Source organism: Tamandua tetradactyla, chromosome 2 (assembly GCF_023851605.1).
Source record: "Tamandua tetradactyla isolate mTamTet1 chromosome 2, mTamTet1.pri, whole genome shotgun sequence".
Classification (NCBI taxonomy): domain Eukaryota; kingdom Metazoa; phylum Chordata; class Mammalia; order Pilosa; family Myrmecophagidae; genus Tamandua; species Tamandua tetradactyla.
The window spans coordinates 15,676,059-15,696,487 of NC_135328.1; the positions used below are offsets into that span (position 1 = coordinate 15,676,059).

Consider the following 20,429-nt stretch of genomic DNA (forward strand, 5'->3'; position numbering starts at 1 on the left):
CATTTGACAATGCATGTAGGTGTTTTGGTTGCGTAGGCTGCTACCAGCATCGAATGCGGATAGGCCAGGGATGCTGCTAAACATTCTAAAATGCACAGGACAGGCCCACACAACAGAGAACTACCGGTTCAAAATGTCAATAGCACCATGTAAGAAACCTTATACTATAAATATAGAGAAATCAGTTACAGGTATAAGAATGAGTAAAGAAGTAAAACTATCTCTGCTTGCAGGTGATATGGTAGTAGGCCTGGAAAACCTGTAAAATCAATGATAAAACTATCAGACCATACAAAACTTCAGTGAAGTAGCAGGACATAAGATTAACACAGAAAAATCCACAGCCTTCATATACACAAACAATAATCAAGAAGATACAATGTTAAAGAAAATCAGCTTCACAGTAGCAGCAAAGAAGACTAAATACTTGGGAATAAACTGAACAAGAAACTTGCAAAACCTATGTAAAGAATAGTTTGAAACACTCCTGAAAAAAACACATCAGGAAAACACAAAAGGCAAACAAAACAACAAAGACATACACAATGAGAAACCACTGCACCTCGACTGGGATGGCTAAAATTAAAAAGACCAACCATGGCCAGTGCTGGTGAAGATGTGGAGCAAATGGAACTTTCGCACACTGCTAGCGGAAGCATGAACTGGCACATCCAGTTTAAAAAACTGCTTGCCGACGTCTACTACGCTGAATATAAACCTAGCCTGTGGCCCTACCAGTCCACTTCTAGGTATCCACTCAAGAGGAAAGTGTACATAATGCTGAACAAGAGATGTGCAAAATTTCATAGTAATAGCCCCAAACTGCTAACAATTCAAATGTCTACTCACAGCAGAGGGATAATAGATTATGCTCTATTCATACAATGGAACGCTATATTGTAGTGAAAATGAACAGACCTCTACTGGAACAATATAAGTGAATCCCACTAACATAATACTGTATAAAAGAGGGCAGACCCAAAAGAGTACATACTCGATGATTTTATTTACTTAATATCAAGCAGGCGTCTGAGCGGTGACAGAAATCAGAAGACCGGGGCCGTGGGTGGTGGGTGCTGGCTGGAACAGGGCATGAGGATGGCTCCTGTGTGGCTGGTCATAAATCCTGTCTTGACCTGGAAGGTGGTTATGTGTGCGTTCTACTTAAGTAAAAAATAATCATTTGAGAGTAAAGAGAACTAAAATTGATTAAGCACCTACTGTGTTTTTGAAGCACTGCAAGATACTTCCTTCTGTATTAACTCATCTAATCCCTACAGATCTGTGAAAGAGATATCGTCATCCCAGTTCCATAAATCACAGTCTCAGAAAGGTTAAATGGCTTGCCCCAAATCACTGTATCACTATTGATTCTAGTCAGTTGCGTGTAACAGAAAAGAAACAAAGGGTGGCAATGCAGGTCCACAGTGAAATCAGGGCTCAGGTTCCTATCTTCACCCCCCACTATCTTAGAATGAACTTTCCTTCTCAAGGTTATCTCATGGGCTAAGATAGCTGCTGGAGCTCCAGCCATCCCATCCACATTTAATCAAAGGCTCATTCAACCTCACTGGCCAGAACACAGAACCCTGTCCACATCAAGCTGCAAGGGAGGCTGGGAAATGTACATTTTCAACTGGGTGGCAACATACAGAGTGAAAAATTTGAATTGTGGTTTGAGCATGGATGTTGGTACTGATGACCCACAGTTTGCCAGAGCCACCCCTCCAGGAAGTGGTGAGAGCAAGACTCAGTTGCAGCCAGTGCTCTTACTACCTACAACTCTTTCTAGGCCACTAAGGCTCTCCTCCGGAGCCCATGTACCTTTGCCACACCCCCTGTCTGCCAGAGAAGGGAATACCTAGGGAAGCTTAAGAGGGCAGAGGTGATAGCACTGAGAAGCTCAGCCTGGCCTGAGTCCCTGAGGTAGTTCTCAAAGCTTCCTTCTTTTCCACTGCACCTTCCCTTCCTCTGCCGTGGAGCCCAGAGCACCCCTAACAGCTCCCAAGTTCTTTGTCATTGAGCTCACGTGGCAGCAAAAGTGAGCTTTGCACGAGTCCTTTTCTGTAAGCTTCCTCCAGTAGAAGGCCCCAGTAGATTGCTGCTTCTTCCAGTTCTGCCATATGGAATAAACGGTAGTGGGTGGTGGCAGAAGCTTCCTGCCGGAAAACATTACAAAACTCTTCTGAAGAACGAGCCCGCGTCTTGGAGCGCCAGGGCCTTCTCCCAGGTCCCTGCTGGCTCTAGAGCTCCATGAACACCTCCACCTGGCGCCCTGTCCAGGGGGACAGGACCAGGGGGGGAATGTCCTTTTTGGAGGGGCTGAGACCTCACTGCAGAGTTAGGCCAGGACTGTGAAGGCTCACAGGGGAAACCGACCTGGAGGGACTCTGAAAAATGCAAGGGGACCCTCAAAATCACCAAGGCTGACGGAGTCACTCTTGGGGAGTGGGAGGTGATGGTGGACCCCGAGGAGGAGAAGGCAGCTGGACTTAGAAGCGCAGAGCAGGTTCCCGGAGGCTGCCCTGGTGAGCGTCGGGAATGCTGAGGTCTGAACGGGAGCAGGTTCGGCCGAAGGTCTGTACTGGCCCCAGCTCTGGAAACCCCGACGGGATGGAGGGACAGTTCCTGGGCATGGGCTGGTGAGCTGGGGACAGGCTCTGGAGGAGGGGACCTCAGAGATGGCAGCCAGGAAAGACACTCTCCCAGGTCGTTCTGAGACGGTCCCTGAAAGGATCCCCTTTATCCTGGGAGTCCGTGTCCCCCAGCTGGCTGTCACAAGCCCTATTTACAGAGTCTGAGAGTGGAGCCATGGCAGGGCCCCGGCAGGAATCTGACCCACATTTCTCATTTTCAGTCGAGGAAACTGAGGCCTGGGTGGAGGGAGAGTGACCTGCCAGGTCACAGGTGGCTCAGGGTGAATGACTTCCAGGCTGGCTCCCAGGGCTCCCATGCATGTCTCTGAGCTGTCTGGAAGGGCCGATGTGGACACATCCCTAAACAGGACACACGTCTAGAGGAGGGCACGTGAGAGGGAACGTGGCACAGAGCTGGGAAGAGGGTGTCCTGGATTTGCCCCTGATCGGCTGGATGACGTTGGGTGTGTCCCCTCTCCTCTCTGCCCCTCAGTTCCCTGACCTGTAAAATAGTGAGGCTGCCAAGAGTCTGTTTACTTTCTTATATTCTACAAGCATTTGTCTGTCTTTGGAGGTGCCGATGGACCATTATACTGTAAGCATTGACGCGGCAGCCATGAGTGTCCTGCCTGGGCAAGCAGCCGTGCATGATACAAATTCAAGTTTAAGAAGTATTTCTTGACTCTCAAGTACTTCCTAGGGCATAGACTGGATGTCCTAGGACTCTGGGCCCCCCACCCTCAGGAGAGGATACTCAATGAGAGCAGGTACAGTAGACGAGCTGGGAATAGGGTGAGGCAAGCAAGGCACTAACTTCAGGTAAGACATTTAAGGGGGAGCCAGCAGACTCAATCATCAGGATACAAAAAATATTTTAATGCAATGTTTTAAAAAATTAAAAAATTAACACAAAAAGTCCACATTGAACAAAATATCAAAATTGAAAATAAAGACAGGATCTACCAGGCTGGAATTAGAGTGAGATGAGTGAGGTCTGTCGTGCAAGTAGAGGATTAGATCCTGCCTTTATTTCCAATTTTGTTTGGATTTTTTTGCACTGCTTTTCATTTAAAAATATTGCATTCTAATATGGTTTAGCTTGATGGCTGATGATTTTAGCATGCCCTCCACCCTTAAATTCTGCCCCTAGTCTTGGACTTGGACTGGTAAGTTACAATTGGAGGGACTGGATTTATTCAGTATAGGGAAGAGATACCCCTGGGGGTGCCATCACCCCCACCTCCAAATTTCTGAAGACCTTCATGGGACTGAAGGGCCCTGTATGGGCAGAGAGGGACATGCGGGGGCAATGAAAGGCGAGTTTCTAATCGAGCTCTTCTTTATCTGGAGAAGTAGCGTGTCCTCTGCTCCTGAAGGATCCAAGAATCTGAAGGAGGCAGGACCAGGCAATCTCTGGGGCAGCCCTAGGACCACCTCGGGCCCCAAGAGGCAAAGCGACTGCAGGAACGCCCGTGTAGTTTCATATATGTGATGAGGCATGAAATGCCGCCTGCAGCCTCAGAGACCTCGAGGAGAGGGACTGAGGTGCCTGGAATTTCAGGAGCCGCCCTGAGCCGGGAGCCTGGCTCCTCCCTAACAGCTCTGCCCCATCCAGGGAGGCTCCCAGAGGTTCCCACAGCTCTGGGGTGAAAGGGGCATTCTCTCGGGTGGCCCCAGGCTGCCCCATCCACGGGCACAGCTACCCAGGGGTGAGCCGGCCTCGTCTGGGGAATGCTGTCATAAATGCTAAAAACCATTTCTTCCCCCAAATACTGCAAAAAAGCGATCTTCCTACAACGCGTTCCCAAGCACTGCTTGACACCTCTGCAAGACTCTGGCCTGCCTGGAAGAAATTCTGGCTCTTCCAGGGACAATCAAGGCCATTCCGTAGAGTGTTAGGGACCCCGCCCCACTCAGCCTCCCCCATCTCACCGATAATAACTGAAGCCTTTGGGTTCCCTTAAGTCTCTCGGTTTAGTTGTTCTACCATCTGTTTCCATGGAGTTTTTCTGAGTTTCTGCTTTTGCCTCATATTTTTACACTATTTTTAGATTAAAATAAGGGGTACCCCTGGGCCCTCATATCTTCTAATAAGTTGCAAGTTTTGACACCTCTAAAAATAACATTTACTGAGATAAAATGAGTTGTTTCTGCTCACTATTCAACAACGCCAAAACATTTTTTATATGCTCATCGATTCTGGTAGGAAAATATTTCTTTCATCATTTTCTAACCAGAGTGTTTTTTCCCACAACCTTTCAAAGGCCAGCACGGTCTGAAGCATTGTTTACGAAATGTATCCTAATGATTTCTTTTTTTTTTTTTTTTTTTTTTGATGAATCAATAAATCATTTGTGTTGAGTTGGCTCTGATTGAGATTAAATGAATGAAAAACATATATATTTTTTACTTGATAAGCCTTATTCCTTAAAGGAAATTGGGTCTGTAAGAACCCTGGGACTGGGTGAGAATTTAACAATCTGAGCTCAGAGAAGACAGAAAAGCGTTCACTACTCTACCGAATTTTGGCAGGTGGTTGGAGTTGAGAAAAGACTGCTATGCTCTGCAGCACAGATGTGACACTGATCCTTGATAATATGTACATGCATAGAGAACAGTGTATTTCTGAAATACTTTTACACCAACCCGATTACCAGGTCCTCGGAACAGCCCTATGAGATCCTCTGGACGTGTCTCAGTAACCTCTGGCAGCAGCATGGGGGGTCCCAAGAACTTCAGCCCCCTGCCCAGGGCCCTATTCCCAGTTAGGACAGCAGATATTCTGTTCTGAGCCCCAAAGTGCCAGGTGCCAATTTGTCATCCATCCTCCTGATCACCCCAAAGTGAGATATTTTTTACCACCATTATACAGATGAAGAAACAGAGGGTCAGAGAATTCAAGGTGGTAAGTGGCAAACAGGGTTCAACCAGTCTGGCTGGTTCATAGCACATATTTCCAAAGGCCTTTCCTCTTTGCCAGGCTGTTAGGGGCATCGTTAGGCATCAGGAATGGCCTTTCAAGTTAGTAAAGCACAGAATGAAATGCTGGCAGAGCCTAAAAATCAACGCCAGTTGCAAAGGTCCCGTCTCCCTGGCTAAGCACCCTTCCCTTCCTGGGTCCTCACGGTTCTCTAGTGCACATGCAGTGGAGGGTGAGTTATCCCCATTTTACAGATAAGGGAGGCTCAGAGAGGTCAAGAGATTGATTCAGAGTCACAGAGTAAAGGGCCAGGACTAGATCCATGTACTTTTTGCTGACATCATCAGACAAGATGACCAAAGGAGAAGGGTCTGGGGATGGGCCCGGCAGGCCAAGGCACTGACCTTTCCTGAGATGGTCTTGATCTGCTTGGAGCTCAGAGGCTCAAAGTCCACGCCAATGTAGCCCTCCATGGCAGCTAGCAAGCTCTTGTGGAGGCAGCGGGATGAGTTGGCTTCCGTGTGCACCTGCTCCCACCAGGAAGGCTCGTACCAGCCCGGGATGATCCACTGGTATTTGCTCCCGTACATGTTCTCCTCATATGCCTGCAACAGACGGGGGACCATGAAAGCACCAAAGTCAAAGTGTGTCTCTGTGCCCTGCGGGAGAGGTAGAGGCGTGTCGGGCTGCCTCTGAGCAAAGGATCCATTAATTTTCTACTCTTGTTGGTCTCCTTTCAAAGAATCCAAGATAGTTTACAGGCAAAATGTGTAATAAGATATTAAACACTGAGTAAAAATGAAAACATAAGGGCTAGGAAAAATATGAATGACAATATGTTGGAGAGACTAGGGGTCAAGGGAACAGAACATTAGACAAGTAGACCAATGGTTCCAACACTTTATATAATTAAGCTGTATATTTCACCATGAGCCTCCTAGCAGATCAAGAGAAGAGGGCAACAAGATTATTTATGTAAGTTTCATTACCAGTAAGAAGAAAACATATAAGGTCTTCAGGGAGAAACAATGTGTTTTACAGTGTTAAGCACTATATAAAAGGTGTCTCGTACAGAGTTGCATATGAAGGACTCTGTCACATGAGTCAGCTGTTGTATCCCTACAACAAGCCACTTCACGAGAATGTTCCTGCATTTATCTTTACTGAAAGCTGAAGTCAAAATCTCGCGACACAGCTTAGGGAGAGCAATTCCGCAAGAGGCCAAGACAATTTTATCTAAATGTGCAATGTATATAAGATGACTTATATCTCAGCAAACTGAGTTTTCCTACTAGGTAGTAAGTCAAGGGGAAGAATTCAAAGAAAGTCTTCAATCAATTTTAGAAGTTTTTCTCTCTCTTTTTAACAGAACAAAACAAAGACCTTTGGGGGAAGGTTTCTTAGTCTTCGAAGATAGTTAGACTTATCAAGTAAGGGTCAAAAGATGCAGTGAGGATATGATGAGACCTTCCAATGACACACAAAAGTAGACTTCTCACCCCCACAGGGAGGGTTTCTAAAAGCACGAAGTGTGGGAATTAAGAAGCAGCGCCAAGGAGGAAGCCAGGAGGCCACCCTGGGAGCCCCAGCCAGAGCTCTGTGACCTGCCGTGGCCAGGCAGCGGGCTGTTCCTCCCACATGCATTTTCCAGAAACCCGAAGCTTCATCCTTTTGAGTGGCAACACACTTTGTTTAGAACATCAGTCGACGTTAACGAAGATAAAAATTTATGTAACAGAGCCACTGGCACAAGAAAATAACTATAAATAAATAAATAAACAAATAAAAGAACACAACCAGGCGGCTAGATTTCTCGCCACACGCCAGCTGGATGACTCTTTGGGACACATCCTCGGGCCTCACTTTCTCATCTACACCTGGGAGGTGGAGCCCACCTAACGGGTTGGCTTGAGAATTAAATGAGAAAATGCACGTACCACGCCTGGAGCGCACTAGATGTGCAGGAACATTCGAGCTGCCCCCTCCCGCCCCCTTCCCCTTTCGGTAACTCAGGGTCTCACGCTGGTCATTAGTCAGCGGGCGGCTGGCGGTGGAGCTCCTGGGATTAGAGACCACTGGCCCCAACACCAAATGGCCCCTGGCTGTCGCAGCTGGGGTTCCAAGTCCACTTGTTATGGCGGTTTTTTTTTTTTTTTTTGGTCTTTTTCTACCTGTCAGCTCCAGGCTATCACTTTTCACTGCCACCAAGCCCTTCTTTCCACTCTGAATTTTCTGCTTTCACACTGCTACAGGCTTGGAAAGCAGGAAGCCTGAATTGTTCAACATATGTGTGGAACAAAAGGAAATGGGCTCTGAGTAAGGGTCTTCAAGGCTTGCTTGCAGACCCTCCCTCAAAGATGCATCTGCAAAAGAGGGAGATGGGCTCAGGTGTGTCATTTACTGTTTAATGCAACTATGGGGAAGGTCCCTGGGCCTCCAACCCCTATTGCTGGGGTTTGCAGAAGCGCTGAGGTTGTTGGATGCCCAGGCTCCAGGTGTATGCTGCTGATGTCTGCCTGTGTCCTTTGCAGGTGGGCAGGTCCCGGAGGTGGCCACATCTGATTCTTCTCCAGGCCCCTGGTGCCTGGTGTGCAGAGGGCACCAGCTATGGCCATGGAGGGATGGAACGAAAGCATTTCCAGTTTATTTGGTCTCTCAGCTCTCATTTTCCCTGCTTCTGGTAGGAACATGGGGCGTGTAACTGCCAAAAGGGCCCTGTTATGTCCCAAGCCACGTTCTCCAGCCCCACGAAGAGACTTGCTTCTTATTAGCTTCAGACATCTAATCATGGGTGGATTTTTAAAAAACAGAACAATTTCCTGTGTTTATTTAGTTTCCTTTTAATTTCTCCCCACGTAAAAAGGACATTCCCTCTCTATATTCAGGGTTGCAGCAATAATAGTAATAAACCTTTAAGCCAGTAAAGCACTTAAGAGCAAAGTGGCCTCATGGAAGCCTCCCAACAGCATCATGAGGCAACTGGGACCAGAGATGTACAGTGACCTGTCTGAGGTCACACAGAACCTGGGGCAGAAGGCTTGAGAATTTCAAATAGACCACCCGAGACTGTGGAGAAAACAGAAGTGATAAGTCGCACCCCCACTGTGCTGGAGCCAAAATGAACATTTTGCCACCAAGCTATAAATAGGCCCTCCATTTGCTGGAGTCTGCTCTCCCTTTGGGTGGGAAATCTCAGGAAAGCAGTAACATGCTGCAAACTTTGCACAGCCGTGTTTGGATGGCACAGGCTCATCTGTTTCCATCTGGTCTGTGCCCCTGGTCCCCACCTAGCCAGGGAGGCTGCTTGGTGGGTCTCTCCTTCCTTCCATCGCAGACCCAGGGCTGGCTCTGGTGTGAATTCACTGGACAGGCCCTCTGCCATGCTCAAAGAACTCCTTCCTCACCAGCCACAGGTAGAACTGTGTCCCCCAAAAATATGTGATGGAAGTCCTAACCCCCGGTACATCAGAACATGGCCTCTTTTTTTTTTGTATTTATTTATTTTGCATGGGCAGGCACCGGGAATCAAACCCACATCCCCAGCATGGAAGGCGAGATCTCTGCCTGTTGAGCCACCGCGGCCCACCCAGAACATGGCCTCTTTTTGAAAACTGGATTGTTGGAGATGGAGTCAGGTGAGTTAAAATGAGGTCGTATTAGAGTAGTCACCAATGTGACTGGTGTCCTTATGAGAGGGGGAGAGGAGAACAGACCCAAGGGCAGAAGGCCACGTGCAGACAGAGAGGGCAGAGAGTGGCTGTGCTAGTCAGAAACAGAGCCAACAGGAGAGATCTGTAAATATGAGATTTATAAAGTGGCCTCACGCAACTGTGGGAATGGAAGAGTCCAAAATCCATAGGGCAGGCTGTGAAGCTGGCAGCTCCGGTGGAAGAACTCCACAGGAGAGGCTCACTGGCTAAAGAAGCAGTGAAAAAGTCTCTTCTTCCTTAAAAGGCTTCAACTGATTGGATTATCTCATTGTGGGGGGCACGCCTTAGTTGATGGCAGATGTGATCAGCCACAGATGCAATCCACTGACTGATGGTTTAATCAACCAGCCCTAAAATATCCTTGCAGCAATGGTCAGGCCAGTGCTTACCTGACCAGACAACTGGGCACAATCACCTGGCCAAGCTGACATTAGAACCTAGCCATCATAGCGGGGGATGTGTCTACAAGCCAAGGATGGCCGACGACCTCCAGAAGCTGGAGGAGGCAAGGAAGGATTCTCCCCTGTGGCCTTCGGAGGGCGCGTGGTCATGCTGGCACCTTGATTTTGGACTTCTGGCCTCCTCAACTGTGAGACGATGAGTCTGTTGTTCTAAGGCCCCCAGTTTGCGGTACTTTGCCACAGCAGCCTCAAGAAATGAAGACTTGGCCAGACCATGCCTCCTGTTCTCTAGGGCCCGGCACTTGGAATAAACTCCCAACCCCAAACCTCTAAGAAGCCCCTCAATGAATGAAGCAGTTGACAGAGACCCCAAGAGAGGCCCGATCTTCAAATCCCGCAGGTAGAACAGGAGTTGAGGAGAAAGCAGAGCAGAGGGTGGGGTGGTGTCACCAGGCTGTGGCAGGAGGTCACCCAGAGCTTCAGGTCCAGAGGACGGGTTCTGAAGCAGAGACCATGGCTGGAAATGCCACTCGGACAATGGCCCCAGCACAGGGGCTCAGGGAGACCTCATAGCCGGACCTTGGCTTTGGATGGGCTCCCATCTGAATGTGAGGTAAACGGAGGGATGACACCCAGTTTTTTCCCTAAAAGAGAACATGTGCTACAATTCAGGGCATCTTCTTTCTTAAAAATGGGCATTTTCTGGACCCTAAGGTAAGTTGCAAGATTGTCGGGGTTGTGAATTAAAATGTAATAAATTGATTTATCCCATAGTTTTAATTTCTTTTATTGTTACCCCTTAGTTTTTTTCCTTTTTTTTTTTAAGAAAAGGCGCCTTGTTACTTTTAACATATACACAGAATGCTCAATAAAATATTGTGAAATCCGCCTGCTAGCACACTCGTCCACTCCCTTTTCAGACCACTGCTATTCACAGACTTGATGTTAATGAAACTAAAGATGACAGGCAGCAGCTGATGTCTCGGTACACACGCCAGGCGAGGAGCAAAGTGTTTATAGACACTTAATCCTCACGACAATCAGATATCATGATGATAAGAAATCTGAAGCTCAGGGAGTGTAAGTGATAGGCCCAAATTCACAGGACCGAGAAGCAGGGCAGGGATTCAAGCCCAAGAGGACACACCCCTGAGCTCTGAGTTCCATCAGAGGCTCCTAAAATATCAGCTCTCTGAGCCTCTATTTCTTCATCTGTAAAATGGGCTGATGCTATTTGCTTCCCATGGTTACTGAAAAGATTCAATGAAATAAGGTATAAGAAGGTGCTTCGTCACCTATCACACTTCAGAAAACTGTACAGGAGTCAGGGGACCCTGCTGGATAGTTGTTAGATTGTTCTAGACCTCAGACCCTGAGCCCTGCTTCCTGGGCAGGAAGGGGTCTGGGTCACTCCCATTTCACCCAAAACTGGCATCTCCTCCACACCCCATGCACAGCAGGGCATATTAAGAACGGCTGAGTTGAACAGACTTAAACTTCACCGACAGGACTTGGTGGCTGTGGATTGGCTGTGGAAGTGCCTGATTCCTTCTACAACTGCTTGTTCTGAGCCCTGGGGTTTCAGCTCCCTGCAAAGAGGACAGAGCAGCGAGCAGGCTGCATCTGCTCACACACCCAGCAGTGGGGACCAGTCCCGGGAGAAGCTTCCTGAACCTCCCCACAGATACAAGTGGCCCAACTGTTTTACTTACACAGCAGAACACTTTGGCTGCCATGTTCTGGTCAAACTGGCCCAGGATGATCCGCACGTCATTCCCCTGTGGACAGAAGGACACACATGTGAAGGGGGGCAGGTGACGCTTGGGGGGACAGGCGGGCCTCCCAGGTCCCTTAGCCATGAGCTCTGCTCCGTGCACGTGGAAACCCCGCCGGCCCACGCAGCCTAGATTATCTGGCATCTCTGTCAGCTTTCCCTGGACCCGTGGGCTAGCCTGGGGCAGCCTGCGAAGGCTGGAGGCTAAAGCCGACAGCTGCCAGCACCCGGGCCTCTCCCCCTGGCTCTCCTCCAACAAGGGCAGACAAGCCCTGCAGGCTGCGGGGCTGCCATCATTCCATGTACATGGACACTGAGGCCAGAGGAGGGAAAGGAGCTTCCAAGGTCCCCTGGAGGCCAGAGTAGCAGAGATAAGACCCTAGCCAACCTCTTCCTCTCACCCACAGCATTCTGGATCTTTCTGCCAAATGATAGTCACCCCTCAGGATCCTGTGGGGACCCACAGGGCTTCCCAATTAAGAGCCCAGGTCTCTGAGTTGGAAAAGGTTTTGTTCAAATCTCAGCTGCACAAATTAAGACATGGGTTCCCAGCAACCCCTCTCCCAACCTTAGCCTCCATTTCCTCATCTGCAAAATGGGGACAGCGGTTATCTCTACCCTTCAGGGAGGAAGAGATGACATCATGTTTCAAGGGCTCAGCACACGGCCTGGCCAGTGCAGGCACTCGGAAGTGCCAGCTGGTGTTACGGCTTTATAACCTCCCCCTGGCTGGCCCCTAGTTCACCGAAAGAGCTGCGCTGGGAAGCTCTGACATGGGATTATAGTCCTTATTTGAATGTGGTTCATGGGTGCATAGAGTACAATGGCTCCCAGTGGCCCATTCATTTGTTCAGCAAACTTCTACTGAGCATGGTCCTGAACCTTCCTCTTGGGTCAGGTCCTTGATTGCTTCCTGGGGGATGGGGATCCGGAGTGGGCCCTGGCAGTGAGGGAAAAGGCTAAAGGAGAATGTGCTGGGAGCTACCGAGAGGACAGAGGGGCCTTCACCCCAACTCTGAATCCTCACCCCAGGCCTCCCGCCCTCCACCGGAGGCCAGATCTCAGGCAGTGCACTTTCCCACAGCTCACCCAGCCCCTCCAGCAGGCCTTGGGCCTTTGATGCATAAAGAAGAGAAGCAAGCTTTTAAAGATCAGTTTTTAGCATCCTTCAAAATTGGAAAGTGCTGACTGGGAGGCCATTTTACTCATCGTGTGCTTTTGCAAAATAAAAAAGTTCTGGATTCTAAAATCATCCTTCGTTTGAGAGCAAGAATGGAAAGGAAAAAAAAAAAACTTGCTCCGAAAGGACTTTAAAGGATCGTTAACAGAGCAGTTGAGGGAAAGCAAGCCTTTGTCATTGCCACGTCTGCAATGCTATAAAAAGTTCTAAGCTCTAAACTGCTTCCGTTCTGTGGACATGCTCCCAGGCATCTTTTGCTTGTTGGCTGAATTCTTTCAGCAATTATTGCTGCTAACAGTATCCATACATCCATTTATCCATCCACCTATTCACTCACCATCCAACATCTATCCATCCATTTATCCAACCATCTATCTGTCCATCCATCCACCCAACCATCTGTATCCATCCATCCAACCATCCATACATCCACACAGCAAATATTTATTGAGCTATTTTGTGCCAAGCTCTGTTGCTGACCATGGTGTAGTAGTAGAAAGAACATCAGATGTGAGGATCAGAGAGACCTAGATTCAAATCCAAGCTACAACACTGACTTAGCTGCATGACCTTGGGTCTTTTCCTCCTTGAACTTCAATTTCCTCACTCTGAAATAGGGATAATCCTACCTATTTTGCCTGATGATTATAGGATAATGTTCTAGTTTGCTAGCTGCTGGAATGCAACATACTAGAGACGGATTGGCTTTTAATAAAAGGGAATTTATTTCATTAGTTCTTCAGAGGAAAGGGAGCTAACTTTCAACTCAGGTTCTTTCTTACATGAGAAGGCACAGGTGGTCTCTGCTGGCCTTCTCTCTAGGCCTCTGAGTGTTTCCTGTCTCTTCTGAATCCTCCTTAAAAGGCTTCCAGTGATTAGATTAAGCATCACTCATTGCAGAAGACACTCCCCTTGGCTGATTACAAATGGAATCAGCTGTGGATGCAGCTGAGGTGATCATGATCTAATTCCATGAAACATCCTCATTGCAACAGATAGGCCAGCATTTGCCCAACCAGACAAACAAGCACCACCACTTGGCCAAGGTGACATATGAACCTGACCACGAAAGATAGTGAAACCCACTCTTTGGCTTCCATGATGATCCTCTCTGCCGGTTCCCCTCCTACCTCCCTGGTCACTTCTGCTCAGACTCTGCATCACCTCATCTTTCTGTCCATCCCTAAATGCTGGTTGTCCATGGGTTCTGCTCTTTGCTGTCATCACTCTCCCTGGGCCATCTCACCATGAGCCACAACGTCCCTCTGTGAGCTGAAGACTCCCAAATGTCTCTCCCAGTGTCCAGTGGACACCTCCACTTGGATGGATGCCTCCCAGATACCTTAAGCTCAGTGTGTCCCAAGCAGAACTCAGTGTCTTTCCCAACAAGCCCATTAACAATCTTGTGTTTTCCATTTCTGAGAAGAGTTTCATCAATCTCTTACTCATCCAAGTTGGAAACTTGAGAGCCATCTTGGATTTACTTTCTCCTTCAGCCCCCACCCGCCACTGCCCACATTCAAGCAATCACCACTACTGTTCGGTCTACTCTCTTGCTCCCAAAGTCATTCCCAGACCTGTAGCCCCACAACCAGGGGTTCAGCCACTGTTATGAACCCATGCTCAGTGAACTGCAACAGCTTCTCCCTGGAATCCCTGCCTCCAACCCGCTGCATCCATTCCACTCACTACAGAGTACAGAGAACATTTTGAGATGCAAATCTGATCATGCAAACCTCCCAGGGCTCCTCACGATTCTCACATCAAGCTCTGAGCTCCTCAGTAGAGTTTTCAAGAGAGTATGCCAACTGATTCCTCTTCGCTCCTCTGATCATATTTCTCCCCATTCTTCTAAGGCAGTCAGAAGAAAAAGCCTGCAGTTCCCTAAAACAGGTCTTCCATTCATTCATTCATTCATTGATCCATCATAGCCTCACTTTCTCCTCTCTTTCTTTCTGCAAACTCATCCATCCAGAACACCTTTCCCTCCCACTCCACTCCCTCTGCTTGGATAACTGCTACTTCCCCTCCACACCTTAGCATAGGAACCCCCTGCCCCAGGCAGCCTTCTCTGTCCCACCCAGCTTGGTTGCCACTGTCTTCTCTGTGGGCCCACAGTACTCTGAGCTGTTCTCCATCATGGCACCAGCCCATTTTCTGGTCTGCCTGTGGGTCACCGGAGGGCAGGAACTGTGTCTGACCCATCCCCAGCTCCCAGAACAGGGTAGGATGAACGTGTCAACAACGTTGGCTAGATGAATGAGTGCCGTCAAGCACAGCACACCCTGCCTGTTCCAAAGCAGGTATTCAGCAGCTGGGAGCCATTGTTATCACTATGCAAATTCTCTGCTGGCCCAAGGATGAGAACCTTGATGGGGCTCATCAGACCCATTTATTGAAGTGGACCATAGCATCCTGGCTGACCACCTGACCATCTGCCAGTAGACAAATAACCAGCTCTACCACCTGTGGACCATTTAGTGTCTCAGTTGCCATGGCAACCAAGTGGCCTGACCCATTTGGCTCTGTGCTCCTAGATTGTTAGGCTGGAGGGGATCCAAGGAACCAGTGAACAGCTCCCTTTTTCAGAGAGGTAGACTGCTCTCCCCAAGGCTGCACAGCACCCCAGAACTGGAGCTTCTGTCTTGGTGCCTATCCCACCCCAACCAGGAGAAGGGGCTGGAGAAGCACCCTGTGCAGAGCCAGGCTGGGCCTGATGCAGGGAGCTGTTCACCCCATTCTTATTCCAGGTGGTAAGAGGGGACAAGGTGCTGCAGTTGGGGAAGACAGAGGGCAAGCTGGCACCTAGAGCAGCTGGCGCCTGGATACTAGGGATGGGGGAGGGCAAAAAAAGAGGACACACTGGTCTTATGAGGGGTACCTTGAGTGGAGTATAAAGGCTTTGGGCTGCTTCTCGGTGAGGGAAGAAGCCAGTGTCCTGAGTGGTCTGAAAAGTAGGAGAAGCAGGGATACACCTGGTACTTCTTTCTGGAGGAGCAATTTGCTAGAAAATTCAGGAGTTGGTGGCTGGGACAGGTCTTGGATTTGGGGAATCTTATAAGTTTTTATCACACACATATCCTCATGAGAGTTCCAGAATCACCCTGTCACCATCACATAACTCGTATCTTCTCTGCAAAGTCCAAGGAGTGGGAAGAGTAAGGCTGCGCTAGCAGAGTTCTTGTTTTTGGCCACGTCCCCTTCTCCCTGCCTGGGGTATAAAAGTGGCTCCCTTGTGGTGGGAGAGCTTGGGGAAATTTTCAAGAGGGGAGGGGCATGCCATGAGCATCCCTGAGGACAAGGACAGCAAGCACAGAGCAGAGCTGTGATGCCCCAGGGAACTGGGATCACAGTGGAGGGAGGCCTCCCACACCCCTTGCCCTTCTAGAGGGTTCTGCAGGGTTAGAAGACCGGAGTCGGGCAGATGACAACTTCTTCCAAAAGGGAACACTTGTAGACCACCCAAGGACACCTATGCTATACCCTCAAGAGACCACTCCCACAGGGAGGGGGCAAAAAAATGGGAAGAAAGGGGCATGGGAGGACAAAGGTACTTAGCCCCAATCAGACATTACAGAGCAGAAGCTCCATGGGAGGGAAGGAAGACCAGCTAAACCCTCTGGAGAGCTGCCAGGTGATGCCCAACCTTGAATAGGTTTCCTTTCCTCTTTCCCCGCCCAATCCTCGTGTGGGCTGTCTGGAACCCCTTCATCGTTGTAACCCTTAAAGAAGCTAAGATTACACAAGTGATGCTCAGGGAGGATCCAATTCGGGTAACTAGAGGGTCATCCCCAGTTTGCAAGGGATCCTAACATGGTAAAAGTAAGTAACAATTTCTGAGCTCTTTCCAGCTGCTGCACTAAGCAGTGCATTAGCCCCACTCTACAAGGTAGGTGTTATTATGATGTCCACTTTGCAAAGTGATGAGCAACCCAAGGCCCAGGTGTAGTGATGCTGTTGGTCCTGCCTGGGTAACCTGCTCGGAGCTGGACACCCCTCCAGCTGCAGAGAGGGCTGGCTGCTCACAGCTCATCCCTCCCCTGGAGAACTTCCCTCCCCAGAAGGGCATGCCACTCCCCTCAACTCACCCCTGCAGATAGCAGCCACTAACTGACAAACTCAGGGTAAAAAATTCCAGCCCTTGGGACCAACTCTGCAGTCTGGGCTCCACAGATCCCCAAGGAGCCAGGCGAAAGCTTGTCTCCAGCCAACACAGCATCCTGGCCTGGCTCTCCCTTGCCATCTCCTGCAAGTAGGCACCCCTTCAAAATATTACTGTCACAGGAATCTCAGCCTCTGCTTCTGCAGACATGCTCCCAGGCAATGCTCTGCTTGTTGGTTGAATTCTTTTAGGATTTCTTGCTGCTTACAATATCCATCCATCCATCCATCCATTCATCTATCCATCCTTCCACCCATCCAAATATCTATCCATCCATTGATCCATCTATCCATTCACCAACTATCCATTGATCCTTCCATCCATCAATCCCCTCCATCCATTCACCAACCATCCATCCATTCACCAACCATCTACTGATCCTTCCATCCATCAATTCCTCCATCCATTCACCAACCTTCTATCCATCCTTCCATCCATCTATTCATTCACCAACCATCTATCCATCCTTCCATCCATCAATCCACCCATTCATCCATGCTTCACAGGAATGTCAGGCTCTGGATTCTGGGGAATCCAGCCTTGACTGCAGTTCACACAGGTGGGAAGTGATGGCTGCAGCCTCAACCCAGGTTGGTCTGGCCCCAGCACCTCAGTGCTTGACCGCCACATATATACTGCCTCCCAGGTGGAGAAAGCGAACCTCACCTGGTCTGATCCACTGGTATTCAGCATCCCCCTCCAGTTACAACTCCTCAAGAAAAGTCATGCAGATTTTGAAGTGAAAGGACTTGGAAGGCAAATGCCGATGTGCACTTAAAGGGGTAGGAAGGTGGGAAGATCAAGGGCTACCTCATCCTAGCTTCTCTGAAGCAGGAGTGTGGGGTCAGGAACGTCACAGGTAACCCTGACACTAACCTCCGGATCACCTGGACTCACCAGCCACCCATGTACCTGCCGTGCCCTAGTTTCTCGGGTGTCCAACAGCACAGACACCCTCTACTAATCCTGTGGGCTACAGAAAAACCATATGAAACCTTGTGTCATGTTAATGAGAGGGAGGAAGTGTCCAGCACCCTAAGGCAGCTGAGCCAGCAGAGGCTGCATGATGCATTTGGAAGTGGCCTGAGCTGGGTACAGGGCACTGGTCAAGGGGTCAGGGGTCCAGCTCACCCCTGCCCCCTGGTCTGGCTGCGAGTGCAAGACCAGGGGCAAGCCTAAGCAGGTGAGCCTGGGTGCTCCCCCAAACCCCCTCCCCCACTCCACACACACAATGAGGAATCTCTTATTTAGCTAAAATGAGACCTTTTTTGACTTTTTTTTTTCACCACCAGAAATATCTGTAAAGGCAGAGAAGCAGGAAGTATACTCTCAAGAAAGAGACAATGTGAAGAGGGCTTGGGAAGCGTGGCATTTCTTCAGCGTTTGCCATTTTTTTCTTTGAAATGCAAGCATATTTAGCATTCCAATAATATCTGTTTTGTCATAAGACAAAAATAATGCTTTTTCTTCTGCATGTCTCTGAGCAAACATGGGCCTTCAGGGAAGGTACACCATGTTTCTTCTGTAGTTTCTCATCCCCTCGAGTAGACTCTTCAACATTGGAATTTCCCCAGCCTTAGATTGAGGTGTCTGCTGTCTATGGAGGCCCCGCCCCCAGATGCACCTGCTAGGTTATGCTAATGAGATGACTCTGGTGGGGGCGGCCACTCCAGGGAGCCCAACCTTGGGAGCAGAAGGTTGGGGCTTTGACCTTGGACTAGCTGTCCGACCTCCAGGATGGGGAGGGGGCTGCAGACTGGGTCCATTCACAAGGACACTGACTACATGGACCCTGCCTACGTGATGAAACCCCAGTTAGAACCAGGACACCGAGGCTCAGCTGACCATCCCCAATGGGTCATGTATGCGATGTGCCGGGAGGGTGAGGGGTCCTGACTCCCTGGGGAGAGGACTCGGGGGCTTTGTATGAGACTCTTCCAGACCTCTCCCCACGCGTCTCTTCTCTTAGCTTATTCTTATTCATAACCTTTTTTGGTATAATAAAAAGAATCCTAAGTATAGCACTTTCCTGAGTTCCGTGAGTTGTTCTAGCAGGTTTTCAAACCCGAGGGGCTGGTGGGAAACCCTCAGTTTGTCACCAGTTGGTTGGAAGCGTGGGCGGCCTGGGAACCTTCAAACTTGCAGCGGGTGTCTGGGGTGCCCCCCAGGGAAAAGGCTAGTCCTTCCTGTGGGTAAAGTTAATTCCTCACTACAGAGGGCTGCTTGGGGAAGGAGGATGAAACCACCGAAGGAAACGCAGTCCAACGCCTGGAGCACCCTCACAAGGCCCCTGCTTCCTGCGCACCCTGGAAATACCCAGAGGCCCAGCGTGGGGACAGATAAACTTCACAGCCCTGTTTGTGACAGGCTGAAAGGAGCTTAAAAAAGCTTCAGGTCTTCATGACACAGCGATGGTTTTATTTCCTGACTTCTTATAGGAACTTTCATTCACACACATTAAATCAGCCTTATTAATTCCATTATTCTGTTCCTCTCTGTTCTTGCTTATTTTTGCAAGATCTGTCCAAGCCAGGGAGAGAGAGCGAGGCTGTCTTGCAATGCTATTGTGCTTTCATCAATCCCTCTTTGTATGTTTAACAGGCTTTTGTTTTTATTTGTCCACAAGTAATACGAGTCCACAAGTGTGCTATTCTTCTGGTGAATTGGGCCTTTATCTGTAAAAATGACTGTCCTTAGTACTAGTCTTTTCCCTCAAATGCTTTTTTGGTCTGATAGTAATACTGGGACTCCGACTTCAGTTTGGGGTGCTTTCTTGACCTCTGTGTGTTATATCTCTAACCTTTAAACTTTAACCTTTCTTGCCACTTCTGTCTCTTGTAAATAGTTTAATTAGTTTTGTTGTTTGTTTTTTGTTTTAAAACACAATCTGAAAGTCTTTGCCTTTTAATAGTGAGTCTGACTTCATTGAATGTGTGGTCAAAACAACTATATTTGGTCTGTGATTATCTTTCTTATGTTTTCTGGTTTTCACCTTTGCTTTCTGTGTTTGCTCTGCCTTTATCTCCTCCTGTGCTTCAGAAGCTTTGGATTCCGTCTTCTTTATAGCCTAGCTACGATTAAGTTTTTCAAATCGTTTTCTTTAACTTTGATTTCTCTAATTATAAAATTTGTAAGCAAAATGGTCTGTTTTGAGCCCCTCTCCTGTTTAAGATCAGGAATTTTAGCAATCATTTTTTTGGGGGGCTTGGGGTGTATGGTCCAGGAATGGAACCTGGGTCTCCCACATGCAAGGCGAGCAGGAAGCATTTTTTTTTTTTGAATCTACTTCTCGGACTCTGTTAACATAATTTGGATTTTACATCTGTTATTGTTTGCATTCAAAAATAATTTTTGCATCTGTATACACTTGTTACAATTATGATCAATCCTCATTATCAGTAGATACCATATTTGCAGATTCACCTACTCCGTATAATTTATTTGTAACCATAAAATCGATACTTGTGGCAATTTCAGAGCTTCAAAGAGCAGCAAAAAATCAGAGTCACCCCATGTGCACACTCCTACCTGAGAACGAGCAAGGTGATGCCCTCCCTCCTTTTTTCGGCTCTTACTCTGTACACAAGCATCCTTTTCATGGCACATTTAGTGCCATGCTTTAATCATTTTTGTGCTACCTATTGGT

The 20,429-nt window shown here is 48.5% G+C and overlaps 1 protein-coding gene across 1 annotated transcript in view; it reads right to left on the minus strand.

Moving 5' to 3' along the window:
• Positions 1-20,429, minus strand: part of GABBR2 (gamma-aminobutyric acid type B receptor subunit 2) — a 399,248-nt gene that overhangs the window by 168,257 nt on the left and 210,562 nt on the right. The window contains exons 5-6 of the mRNA XM_077140179.1: positions 11,380-11,445; positions 5,961-6,161 (exon numbers count right to left, since the gene is read on the minus strand). Of these exons, the coding sequence (XP_076996294.1) occupies positions 5,961-6,161; positions 11,380-11,445 (267 nt within the window). The remainder of the gene's footprint in view (positions 1-5,960; positions 6,162-11,379; positions 11,446-20,429) is intronic.